Here is a 14,090-nt window from a genome sequence, read left to right on the forward strand (position 1 = left end):
ATCATGGACTAGATGTAACGAGCAGCCTAAAGAAAGGCAGTAGATTGGACTGGATGAAGGAGACAAAGGCAGCACAAAGAGAGGAAGGGAAAGAAATAGATGGGCAAGGCGCTATGGAGATTGTCAAAGATGAGGACAAGAAGCTTCCCCTAAGTGTAAAACGGGGGACCCATGTAGAGCAAATGTCTCAGTGAATAAAAATCTTCCTGCAAAGGAGCTGGACTCATGCAACTGTGGATAATGTTTGCATAGTTTCTCTTCAGGGCATAAGGTGATAACATGGTGCAGGTCAGGAAGAAGTTGCCCCCAGGTATCAGACAGCCCAACGAGGGATATTATTGTTATAAGCATTTTTAGGGCACCCAGCTCTGTATGTTCTTATGGGAGGTTTAATACCTTCTTATGAAGCATCCAATAGTAGCTGAGGTTAGCAAAAAGTATTACGCTAGATGCAGCATCCATTGGTTGCTTCCATTATGGCAGAAGGTTGGTTTCCAGACTACTAGACTGACTATTGATGTATTCCAGTGGGACAGGGGACAGGATAGTTGTCTAACCAGACCATTGGTCTGTCCAGTGTACTGATTCTTATGTTCTTCTTTTCCTCCTCTTTCCCTTCCTCAGTCCCTGCATAAGCAGAGTTGCTTGGAATCTCTCACCTTGGAAAAGCCAGTAGGGCTGGTCCATTTACTACTCATTTCCCTGTACCTGGCTTCCCCTCTCCATAATTTTCTATGGAGAGTTGGCTGCTTTGAAATCAAGTATGGGATGGGGGAAAAGTGTATCTGCTTTTGGTAAAAGAGCTGCAAAGAGCATGCATATTCATGCAAAGGAAGTCATATCACCTGAAACTGCCTTTGTTTTATGTAGGCATGCAGCCGGTAATGTATTCAGTGAAGGAAGCTCTCCAAGGCAGGCCTCACTGGATTCGGGTGGGCTCTGATATCTGTTACTACAAGTAAGTGTTTCATTGGTGCATTCCTTTTGGCTTCCCTTCCCCTCCTGCTAACCGTATTCATGTCATTAACCTTCAGCTGCCAGTGCCCTATTTCTCACACACAATAAATTTATGCCAGCCTGCTGCGTTCTGCACTTCCGACAGCAGGGATTGGATGTGAGCGAGACCCTGTTAGTTGGTATGCAGGGGAGAGAGAGGATACATTCAGAATTCTCTCTTCTGGAGTAAAGTGGTAGTGGAGAAGGGAGGAAGGGGGAACCCCATGGTGACAACATGAAGCCCTCTTCATGTGTACACAGAAGCACAAAGGAGTGGTACCCAAATAGTTTTAAGCCCCTACTCCAGTGATTGGCAGAGAGGTGGACTGGGCAGCCTACCTGTTTTTCTTTTCCATCCCCAGCTTGTATCATTGGTTTGCCAAATTGAATGCAGCACACACAGGGTTAACAGAGTTTTAGTCACCCATTCTCCTTGCCAAAGGGTGAGTTGTGATTTCAGATAGATTAATCTGGGTGTTTCAGAGTGGTAGTCAGCACAGAGGACAGAGCACCCTGCTCTACTTCTCCCGTCACTGCCACATTTTCTCCAGAAATTAATGTACTATATGGGTGAAACTCAGTCCCGTCTTGAGCAAGTACAGACCCTTTTTAAATCTGCATGAGTTGTACCCGCTAACCTTGGCCCCAGTGACCACCTGGTGCTGTGTTGGCATGAGAGGGAAATTAGTTTTCCCAGAGTAGGATGGCATATGAAAATGATCCCACAGGCACACAGTGAAGGCTTGAGCAGGGAGTGGCTTCGCTCACTTCACCTATGAATTTGGAGTTCTACCTGAGGGTGGCAGACATGTCTGCACCCTGAGCCATGCTCACTGGGTCTGTGGCATTGCCTTCACACTCTGCATCATCAGTAGGAAAAACAGGGCCAACGATCAGAGAAAGCAGGCGCTAGATTACAACAGGTCAACCAAGGACCTACCTGCCTTGAAGACAGGTACTCCTGTGAGGATCCAGCCTTTAGAGAGTCTCCAGAAGGAGTAGACTAAAGGTGTAGTGAGGGTTGCACTGGCACCCAGCTCATATGAGGTGATTATGCAAGAAAGAAGTGATCTGAAGGGCCAGAAGACGCTTAACAAACGAGCAGACACAAAATCTATATAGAACCTACAGAGAGAGAGTCACAGAAAAGAGAGACAGAGAACCATCCAGAGGTCAACCCCACATGAAGGAAGGAGACTCCACAGAGAGATGGTTTTCTAGATAGGGAGACAGGGATAAGTCACTCCCATTGTGGTCATCCGTTAAGGAGACCAAGACTATGTCCAACTCTGCTTTAGGCTAGCAACCTAGAGTTGTCATCCCTCCAGGATTGTCCCGAGGTCTCCAGGAATTAAAGATTAAACTTTAATTAAAGATCATATCATGTGATGAAACCCCCAGGAGTACGTCCAACTGAAATTGGCAACCCTATTGCAACCTCTGGACAAAGGGACATGGGGTGGTGGTCTGGGCATCAATTATTGCTTTTTAATGTTTATATTAAAATGTTTGTAAAATAGGGAAGATGTGTCATGATCAGTAGAACTGGAGGAAGAGAGCCCATGTTCCCTGGAGGGACTGTTATTGATGGGAAACCAGGAATGCAGGGAGTTCGGCTGGAAGGAATTCAGCCACATGGACAGAGCAGTGCACGGGGTTTAATGAAGTTTCACTTGTTCAAATGAACCTGTGTTCCATTTCACTCTCTGCTAGTGGACCACATGCATCACAGTAAAGGGCAATCTCATCCACACATGGCCATGTGGTTTAGGGGCTTGTAGAACCCCAGGTAGAATTAATGCATTTCTCCTTGCAAAATAAACTGGGTTTTGTTTTGCTTTTGCTGTTGTTTGTACATTTGGCCTAGAGGGTTAAACATCATTGTTCTCACTCGCATGCCTGACATCACAATCAATCCTCAAGCCGGGTGCATTTACTGTGATGTTATCGCTTTGCAGGAGAAACACAGAGCCCCAAACTTTTGTCATGACAGGAGTAAAAAAACCTTCTAGTTCTCTGTGAAAACAAACCCAAACTCCCTAAATAAAGCTTGCTTGGGGGTCAAGGGTCATGGTTCTCTTGCCTCTAATGGGTGTCTTGTCAGTAACAACTCAAATAACCATTTACCTTGCCCAAATAATGTCCCCACACTCATCTTTGTCCAGCTAACCTCCACTCCTCCTGAGACTGTCCCCTCAGAAGCTTATGTGCTACTGATGGACAGCTGGCCCCCACATACCTTCATTTTTATTAGTAATCATGTTTTCTATGGTAGTGACTAAGGGCCAACCAAGAGTGGGGACCCCATTGTGTTAGATGCTGCACTAATCCTGTAGCCTTTGGCTTCTGTGCATGGGCTCATGGGTGCAGGCAGAATAGGCACCAGCAGATGCAGGACATGCAATGCTTATGTGCTGATTCTGATAGTAATGGCTCCTAATGTCATGAACAAGGCAGTTATTGTGTGGTGATTCAATAACAGCTGACTGGTAAAGTTAAGCCATGAATGTACAATTAAATTCTTAATCATATCCTGGACCGGGATACGGTGGAGACATTAGCATAGGATTGTTTTGTTTTGGAGTATGCAGTGTCTTTCAATTGTACATTCAGTTATAAGTCAATATATTTTTATATTGCCATCTATCAATCTGTTGTTCTTTCTAGGTAACACACACCTCTTGTTCTTTCACCAATGACAGAGCAACTCCCCAATTATTGGAGCTTGTAGCATACCAGTCTGTAGGCAGAAAATAGTTACATCTTGGAGCAATCAGGGTCTGTGGTTCCCCAAGCCGGTTGAAGATGGGAGCACTGTGAAGACAGCATGCTCAGTGTGTTTTGGTGGAAGAACTCTGTATCCTCCCCCAGCGCTTTGCTTGTGCTGGTGATGGGTTCTGGAGGAAGCCTCAACCAACTCTCTTTGCCTGGAGGAAGGTTAGCTGTGACCCCAGACCTTGAATGCATAAGTAAGGGGAAACTCGGTGTGGTTAACATGCCCACTCACCCACAAATTCCCATCATTTCTCATCTTCCACAGCTCAGATCTAAAGCAGCCTCTGAGCTGAAGGACAGCGGGAGGAGAGGTGCATACATGGGTTGTCTGTGTAATACATGCCGTCCGATCTCTCCTGACATTCATCTTCACTGGTGAGGGGAGATGGGAGAGCTCACTCATGAAGATGGATGTCATAGCACTGCTCTGCCATTATATACCTTTCCCATACATCTCTTGAGAGAGATTTTATGTTATGGAGAATATTAGCAACTCAGCTGTCAAAAGGAATCTCCGTGACACGGCTGCTCTGTTTTATTGCTTCCCTGGGTGAAGTGCCAGGATATACCCATGATAAATAGTCACAGTTATTATAAGATTGTCTAATTCACTTGTCGTCTTGGCAGCTGTTTATGTTAACACACAAAATAATATTCCTTTCCAGCAAATTATTTAAGGAAAATGTCAGCATATTGAATTGGTGAGAATGCACTTGGGCATTCAGTTCCAGAGTTTGTTTTCAGCTCATTGTTTAAACCGCAACTTTTCTGGGCCTCGGGTGCCTCAGAGGGTTGGTAATGGGGTATGAAGCAGTTTGTCTCTAGCCCACCAGTTGGAATCCTACCTGGGTCACTAATCACTTATTCATTCCCATCTGCTAGGTGTTTTGGGGGCCTTTGTGATGTCAGAGAGAGGGTTTCACCTCTCTTTCCAGGGACCCTGTGTTCGCACTATAAAAATTACCATCACAGTCAGTGCTACCTGGTCTTGTTAGTTTCCAGGAGAGAAGTCAATGCTTAAATATGGTATGGAATGGCATCTCCCCTTTCAGTCCTAAGGGTGGTCTTGGCTAGCCAAAGTTAAGACATTGATGCGGTGGAAGGTGGGCATGGGCCCTACTAGCCATTTGACCACAAGAATAGTTTCTTTCAGTCACTAGGGGGCACTGCTGCTTTCAACAGATTCTAAGTAGAGACTCAAAAATTAGAACACCCACACAGGGTCTGGTCCTTGGAAAGGGAGCTACACTGCATTGTGTTCCCTCCAGCCACCATTTACCAGACCTAATAATACCAGCCATCTCCTGCTGTCTGGTTTTTGTTAGTTTTTTCCACCATACCCTACCATATAGACTCAGGCACCCTCTGCTCTCTGCGTTTGCTAAAAGAGTGTGTGTCACATACACCTACCACACTGGAAGCCTAAGAATAGGTTCATGTGGGGAGAAAAACATGGTTAGATCCCAATGGGGTTAAAAGGTAGCAGGACAAAGGGGGTCCTTTGGGGAGGGACAGAATAGAGAGAGGGTAAATATTTCATCTTTATATTAGGCCCCATTTCCAGTGGGTCTAAAGTTACGGTATATATGAATTTTCCTCTACTACTTTAGTCTAAGCTGATACCCCACCATATTCCATTTGTCACTTTTCCCAATGCCAGCAATGCTATTGGTCAAATGCTGCAGGTGGTTAAGGAAGTCAAAAGGCCATTTGAGTGAGTCACACGGCTGCTGCCTGGCTTGGAGCCTTTGAACTCCTGAGTTCTTGTCTCAGCTCTGCAGCTGACTCACTCCATGGCTTTGGGCAAGTCTCTTCACCTCTCTGTCTCGGTTCCCCACTTGTAATATGAGGAAAATTATACTGATTTATCTACCTTGTAGGTTCCCAAAGAATGCTAGCAGATAAGGAGTTTGTGAGGTTTTATTAACTAATGTTGGCAAAGGGCTTTGAACATGACAAGTGCTTTACACAGTAAGTGATAAGTATTATTATAATTGTTAATTAACTTGCAGTAGCTGCTGTTAGAGGTAAACTGCTTGGTACACAGTAGATTTGAAGGACAGCAGCAAGCTTTATGATTTGACTATTATAAAGTGACTCAAAGGCACAGCAGATGTAGCTTTCATGCCGATAAAGCCATCACTGGGTCTTGCATATCCTTTCTAAGAACCAGTTGCTTAGCTTCTGGAAAGAGTGCAGAGCTTTGGGCACATTTTGGGAAGAGAGGATAAAGGAGGTTGCGGGGACCAGAGGTTGCTGTGGGTGAATGCGTGATCTTTTCCACCTCGGGGGATCAGACAGATCAAATGTGAAAATATATTTAGTGGACTTGTCACGTGACCCATCCTAATATCACACACATTTTGGCATAATTTAGTAAGATTATTATTTATTGTTTGTATTCTAGCAGTGTTCGGGGACCCCAACCCGGATTGTCCTGGGTGCTGTACAATTATACAGAGAGAGACAGTTCTAACCCCAAGGTATTTACAAGCTAAGTAAGGCCAGGACATAACGGGTGGGTGTGCAGGAAGCCATGACTATCAGCAATAGGAACACAGGGATGTGTCAGCAAGCTGCATGCCGAGGTTACTTTTTTTATGAATCAGTAATGATGAATAAACCCCCCGGGGGTCACTAGCCATGTAGACTTGCCATTGTCACTAGGTTGTTGGCTGTAGGCATTGGAGTAGAGATGAGTTTTGAGACGTGATTTGAAAGAGGACGGATTAGAGATCCCTGTTCAGGGGAGGCCCTTTGCTGGTATAGGAGTGGGTGCTGCAGATCAGCCCCGAGGGTCATCAGAACTGGAATAGCTGAATGCCAGGATTCCACTAGTGTCAGAGCTGTGTGGTGGTGATGGACTAATAGGATACTAAGAGGTCAGGACTGAGCTGCATTGGTAGAGCTATGGGAGTTGGTGGTGGGGAAACTCAGGACTGGAGCATTAGCTTCAGACTGGAAATGCATTGGCAGAACTGTATGGCAGAATACTGGATAGCACCCAGCATGCCACACCCATCTCACCTCTCACCAGTGACCTGCAGGGGATGTCTCAGGACTGTCTCAGAAAATCTCAGGGCTTGTGACAGCATCTTGAGTCTGAGGTTATTGTGACCGTGAAAGTAAAAATGAATAGAATAGAGATCTGGAGGATACGTCCTAACCATGTAAATCACACAAGAGATGGCTCCTGACTCTGCCCCCCCCCATTATCCAGATTCACTGGAAGAGAAGGTGGTATGTTGTTGTCTTGATTTTTAAGAAAATGGGGGTGAAATCCTGGCCCCACTGAAATCAAATCCATTGACTTGGAACTGAGTCAGGATTTCACTCTAATATTTAAAATTATTTATTACCTGTTTTTTGTTTGCAAATAACAGAGAGAAACGTATGGGTGTGGGTGTCAGCTGAGCATTAAATCATTGCCTTTTCACTGTGCCAGGAAGGCAGGAATGCTGCCTGTGTGATTCCAGCCAGTCCCATTCACCTCACGTGTTCGTAACCACGAAATTCACATGCTTTGAAAAGAAACGTGCTCTTGTGCTGTGTGTTTCTTGTGACGAAGAGCTGATTATTCTGGAGGATTTGAGAAGAATAATTATCTCCTCTCTTCACCCCTTTGAATAAAAACAACAGAAAACTAAACTGGTATTGTAAATTTCAGGAGCTGAAATTGCATCTTTTGCTCTCCTCCACTATTTTGCATTTTAATGCAACATTGATGATAACATTTGTCAAAAAGCCTCACAGTCCTTCAGAATCAGAAGGTTTGGCAACAGCATAATTGGTGCAATGTGGGAAAAATATTGTTTGAAATATACTTCTGGGTGCAATTTGCCATGATATTTCTCTCTAAAGTGCATGAATTGGCTCTTCATCTGTGCTGCAGGAAAATGTTCCTTCTCATCCAGAAGACACATCTTTATTAGAGTTAATCCCCTGCAAGGGAGGTTGTGCTCAAAATTTGAAGGGAGATTAGTGGAGTCTTGAAGACTCAGGTGCTCTAGTTACTGAAAGGGAGGGATCTGGTGGGGGTGATTGGGCTGGCCGATGAGTTGCAAGTCTGCATGAGGTCATCTCTGCTTCCTCAGGTGTTGACTCCTCTCAATCCCAGCTCCCTTCTCTGCTCAATCCGAAGTTAAGCCTTTGGTGGCATATGGAGTATTTTGCCCATGTCCCTTCACCTCACTTTCCCCCTATCCTTTTATGTGCTGTTCCAGTTCCACCTTCCTTACAGTGCACTGACTGGACCCTTACATCTACAATTTCTACTCGTCCAAAATCTTCAAGTACTCTTAGACAGCCTCTTCCCATCCACCCATCCCCTGCTGGCTCCACCTCCCCACACTAGATGGACTGTTATCTTCCCACAAGGTAGCCTTGCCCTGCAGGCACAGGACCGGCAGGGTCAAACTATGCCCAGTGCTGCCAGCAGCTGCTCTGCCTCTAACTCACTGCTCCCCCCTGGCCCGCTCTGACTGTTGGATTCCAAGTAACTTGCTTGAATCCAGCTGTGCATGCTGGCACTAACCGTCACTGTGTTCCCTGTGTCTCCATATCTGCTGCTTCCCTGCACCCTCTCACCTACCTGCTGTAACATGGCCCTCTTAGCTGTATGGTGGAGACTGTTCAGTGGCACTGTGTTGCATACTGCATTGAGTCTGTCACGGAACTGGGTCAGCTGCATCTGAATTTGGCCCACTTAGAGTTTGCACCATGCACAGTTGAGGTTGGAGCTCCACCACAGCTCATTCAGGTTGGATGAGATCTCTCCGATGGTTCAGTTCTTGCATGAGCACACAAGATGAGGACCCAAAAGCTGACTACCATCTACTCCCTCTCTTTCTCTTCCTCTAGAAACCATTACCGCCGTAGTGCAGCCGCAGCGGGAGGCTCACGAAGGAAATCCTACTATACGCTCACCTTCACCGTCATGTTCCCTCATGGGGAAGATGTCTGCTACCTGGCCTACCATTACCCCTACACTTACTCTGCACTGATGGTAATGTTGGCCTGTCCCAGGAGGAGACTGATGGGAACAAGGGAGGGGAGCGATCTTGATTATGAGTAGTATTTTATATGGCACATGTGTTACCCTTTGTAGCACTGCTCACAGGATGCTAGCTATTTTTCATAATGCTTTCATTGCCTTGTCCACAACAGTCCCTGACCACTCTGGAGATCAGGAAGGAGTTGAAGGATACCCATGAGTGTTAATTGCATGGAGCAGGCTGCATTAAAGGCCGAATTTTTTTTTTTAGTATTTACCAGCCAACCCAAACATGTCCAGCATCCCATCCTTAGAGTGTGGGCTGGTCTGGGCTAATGGCAAGCTAGGAAGAAAAGGCTGACTGCTTCTCCTATGTGGCTAATCCTTTTCAACCATCATGTAATGACTCGCTGTTGGCAGAGCTGCACTGTGCAATACTGAGGTGCAGGACCTGTTTCAGATTTACTCTGTCGGCTGTGCACTCTGCCCCAGTTAGACGCTCCCAGTGTATGCGTGGAACAACAAACCGACCCAAAGCATAAGGCTTTACTGTCCCAAAACTGCGTTGAAATGGATGTTAATGTTTGCCCTCTGGGGCGGGAGGGATTCACTCACATGGCTTCCTAGAGCCTTTCATTGGCAAGTGGGTGAATAATGTTGGGAGGTCTGGGGAAAGCTGTATCCAGCTCACCTTCTGAACCATACTGGTGGGAGATCCCCGAGTGAAGCTTCTAAAGAAGAGAAGAATAAAGGGGGAAAATAGAGGATCCCAGGCAGCACTTCACTTCACCATTAAGCGTGAGAGAGAAACCTTTCCAAAAGATACTGGACGTTCAGGCTGCCTCTTCCTCCTTTAATTGTCTTGCCATTAATGCCTTCTACCCAATCCCTGTTTCTATGGGCAATTGATGGATGGATGGAGCTATTTTGCGCCCCCTGTTGACTATTTCTAAAGTTCAAACCTTATTAAATGTACCATTTTGCCCTTGCACAAGAATGGAGAAGCAAATCATCAGTGAAAACAAAACCTCCTTTCTTATGTAACACAAGCCATGTATCTGTGTGTGACTAGCCCAGCATGGTAATGTAGTCCATGTTAGGTTCATTCCCATTCCAAACCACAACACGTAGTTGACTGCTTCGCATCCCACTACAGATGTTCAGAAAAGGTGGATTCAGTACCTCAGATCTCTCAGGTCAAGCCCTGGCTGTCCAAAACATGCGTGCAAGCCTATCTGCACCAGGCCCCTGGGACCCAATTACTTCCATGAGCTAATGTGGAACGCAGAGAGAGCTCCAGAAGTTGAACATGGCATATACTTAAGCAGTTAATACAAAGGCAGGTGTGTGCTGCAGCCAGCAGGAGAGTAGGGGACTGGGAGACCGAGGGTTGGGAGGCCTACTGAATTCTTTATTACTGAAGTACAGTACCTAGTCATGATTTCAGTATGTATTGATTCCTTTTGTTGGTATGTGGGCATGCGAGGCTTTGAGAGTTTGTACCCTGTGGGAATCCCTGAGTATCTCGCCTGAATGAATAGAAGCGAGATGAAAGGATGTTGTTGTTCTTAGATTCACAGGGCTAAATCCTGAAGTGTTTACTCATTCCTTACTCACTGCTTACTCAGGTAAAATGCTCCTTGAAGTCGATGAGAATTTTGCCTCGGCAAGGATTGAAAAAATTAAAACTGAGTGAAGGACTTCAGGGTTTGGAGATTGAGTGTTAGAGGTGGAAGAGAGCTGATAATTATGTCCAGCTGGTGGCCAAAGTAGGATTGCTGCCTACAATATATTCTCCAGAGAAACTTTGACCAAGCTAATTTAAAATGACGTGAGTGATGGGACTTGCACATTTCCCTTTGGAAGATTATTATACTACTGTAATTTGCATGATGAACAAATTCTAACTCAGGTCTGTGCACCAGTAGGTTTTATTTTAGAGCATGTGTCTGTGGGTGAAATATGTCTTTTCCTACAGACGAGTAATAAAGTAAATGTGATTAGTAATCCAAGGGCATTTGGGAAGATGATAAACTTCTATGTGGAGTTAGTGATTTGAGAACATTTCTAATAATACCATATATTTTTAATAATTGCAGACATATTTACAGCATATATACAGAGGAACTTCATTTTCAATGGATGCACTCGCTAGTGCATTGCTTTTCAACCAGTAGTAATCAAGTGTACTTGATGAGAAGTAATTCATTTCTAAAAAATTTGATATGTTAAATGTTTGGACGTGAAGCTATAATTCAACAGTCTGTTGTGTGGTATCTATGGTAGCAATGGTTCCACTAAGTTGCATTGGTTACCATAGCATATAAGAAATTGATTGTAATAAATCCTCTATATCTGTGCAAGATAATTTAAATAGGTATAATAATTGCATTTACTCTATATAGTAAATTCGTTTATGAAGTAGATCATCATAGGTATCCAACTGCATTTGTTCAACTAAACACTGGATGATTGGGGTGCAATCAACAGATGGATCAAAGGCCTGGAGATAAGATTTGGAGTCTTTTGTGTCTAGGTCACTGGCTGAAATTTAGCCTAAATTGGTAGATACCAAAAACTGTTACCATCTGGTGGCTGCTGGGTGTCCTGTGTGAACTGAGTTGATGGGTTTTAGCCGCGTTCCCTGTGGGACAGGTGTCCATATTGTAATGAATTTATTAGGGCATTCACATCAAACATCTTGAGGGAGGCAGTTCTAACTGACAAAAGAAAGAAGAGGGTAAAGGAGTGGGTAATAACAGAGGAAATGACCACCCAGATTCTAAGGTGAGGGCACAGTTTAGATGCCTGAGACCGAAATATTATGAGTTTTCAAACACTATGAGCTCATTTGTAAAGCTGGTTCCTTGCTTCTTTCTCAGTCCCACCTTGACATCCTGGAAGAAACCAGGAACCCCAAGAAGGTCTACTACAGGCAGCAGACACTGTGCCAGACTCTGGGAGGAAACCCATGCCCACTGCTCACCATCACTGCTATGCCAGAGTCTAAAAGTAGTGATGACCTAGAGCAGTTCCGTAAGTACCTACCTAAGATCTATGACTAAGGTATTGGCTACTTCTGAGCCTCAGAGAGCCTATGTCACTTTTCATAAGAAAGAGGGGTGTAAACTGCACTTCCCTCGGCCAAATTCCAACTCTTGTAATTCTACTCTGTCTCCATAGATGCTCACCTTAGATTCAGTTGGACACAGCATTCGTCCTCACTGTTAGTGCTAACCCATGGAGTAGTGTTTGCATGCTACATACTATTAAATATTTAAGCTGCTATGTTGCACCCCAGAGGTGGCTACAGTGGGTAAAGAATTCCTATGTAAGATTTTTGAACTTCATAAATTGCTTTGGGATCTTTTGGGGAGGAAATGTGCAACAGACATGTACATCTTTACATCACTGAGATATCCAGCAATACAATTCTATGGAGGTTTTGGTTTCTGAATTTGAACCCTATCAGCTATGCGCAGTAATATATGTGTGTGGGAATCCCACTGACATCAACATTAGATCCAAACATAAAGGGACCACAAAAATATTAGCATTGAGTACTACTATGTGGACTGGAGAATTTTGCCTTTCTGCTTTGTTCCCTTTCTAGGGCTGATGAAAGTTATGGATTCCACTTTGGTTCCAGTTTCTAACAGAGTGACTGTAGTTACATTGACATTACAGTGTAATTACATTTTCCTGTCGTAAAGTGCCAATCAGTTTTCATGTAGGGAGTATTTGCTGTAGAATTATCACCATTTCTGATCATGAATGAGCATTTCAGGGTGAAATTTTCAAGCAAACCCACAGTCTTGCCAAGTTCAACCTTGCAATTAAACAGCTTTATAAGCTGGAGGCATTAGCGAAGAGGGAGAGAACTTGATCGTTGGCATGGCTGTTATTTTTATTGCTGCCACTGTGGTTCAAGCAATTGGCTGCTACTCCGTATGAGTCAGGAATTTATTTGGTGCAATCCTATTTATTTACAAGGAGCAGGGGCGGCTCTAGGAATTGCGCTGCCCCAAGCAAGGCGGCACGCCGCGGGGGCGCTCTGGCGGTCCCTGGTCCCGCGGCTCCGGTGGACCTCCTGCAGATGTGCCTGCGGATGCTCCACCGAAGCCGCGGGACCAGCGGACCCTCCGCAGGCATGTCTGCGGGAGGTCCACTGGAGCCGCCTGCCGTCCTCCCGCGGCACGCTGCCCCAAGCACGCGCTTGGCGCGCTAGGGTCTGGAGCCGGCCCTGACAAGGAGGGAACATGAAGTCCTGTTTCCCTGAATATAGTAGAAAAACACTGCAGTCAGTTTCCTTGATCACAGTTTCCAAGCCTGCCTTTCTAGCCAGTCCTGTGCCTCAAGAAACTCTGTCCCTCAGCTCCCTCTCAGGGCCATGCTCACAACTTCTCCTCTTGCTTTCTGCAACTCTCACACACAGATGTCCACAGCTTGTCAATCTCATAGTCCCTGCATTTACAATCAGTCCCAGGGAAACCCCTCCAATCATACAGCTTTCCTCTGCTCAGGCTTTCCCATGTGGCCTAGTGCATTGGGTGGTGGCTTCCTGTTGTGTCCAGTTATCGCTACATAGAGGAGAATTTAATTGTGGCTTCCATTTAGCCTAAATGAAGGGTGATCTAGCACAGGCATCAGCTTTCATGAGATGTGTGATTGTCTACAGCTGAAGGACATGCATGATGGCAGCCATTAACACCTTCCAGTGTAACAACATTGCAAAAATGTCAAACCAAACAGTTCTGATTTTTTTTCTGAATTTTTGTTTTGTTTTCTTTTCAAAATGAGCAATCTGATATGACATACATTCACGAAGCATTTCAGTACCGTCATTTTCCACTGAAAAAAATTTGGCTGAAAAATCTCACTCAACTCTAGTAATGGACTGATTGAACTATCAAAATAGTATCCTCTGAACTCATTTGGAAGCTGTTTGGGGCAGGGATAGTGGGGGCAGGACTGTCTTATTTTTTTTGTATGTCATGGGCACCTATAGCATACTGTATGAATGGCAATAATGACAGTGTTATGTGATAGAAAATATTTGTTTTATCTAATGAAAGAGCAGAAAAACATCAAACTGTGTTTTGTGCCATAGGCTCCCTCCAGGCAAGCCTGAATTATCATGTATGTGTTTATTTCATTTAAGCAGCTTGGTTAACAATGGCTTTTGGGGGGTGCACTGAGCTTAATTTTTGCTGCTTTGTGTTGCTTTGATCAGCAGTTGATCCTCAGTCTACTTGGCTTGTGTGAGAAGCCCTCCCTACTCTGAGGTAGTTTGGCTGATGCTAAAAATCCAATATTTTTCACTGTT

At 44.9% G+C, this 14,090-nt stretch overlaps 1 protein-coding gene across 3 annotated transcripts in view; it reads left to right on the top strand.

The window, feature by feature from the left end:
* The window catches only part of AGBL1 (AGBL carboxypeptidase 1), a 376,382-nt gene that overhangs the window by 95,064 nt on the left and 267,228 nt on the right, over nucleotides 1-14,090 (top strand). For 2 of the 3 annotated variants that reach the window (XM_044981250.1, XM_044981253.1), the window contains 3 exons: nucleotides 871-958; nucleotides 8,632-8,776; nucleotides 11,647-11,800. The exons of the other annotated variant lie outside the window; for it this stretch is intronic. In XM_044981250.1, the coding sequence (XP_044837185.1) occupies nucleotides 871-958; nucleotides 8,632-8,776; nucleotides 11,647-11,800 (387 nt within the window). The remainder of the gene's footprint in view (nucleotides 1-870; nucleotides 959-8,631; nucleotides 8,777-11,646; nucleotides 11,801-14,090) is intronic. 3 annotated transcript variants of the gene reach the window in all.

This window comes from Mauremys mutica, chromosome 11 (genome assembly GCF_020497125.1).
Source record: "Mauremys mutica isolate MM-2020 ecotype Southern chromosome 11, ASM2049712v1, whole genome shotgun sequence".
Classification (NCBI taxonomy): domain Eukaryota; kingdom Metazoa; phylum Chordata; order Testudines; family Geoemydidae; genus Mauremys; species Mauremys mutica.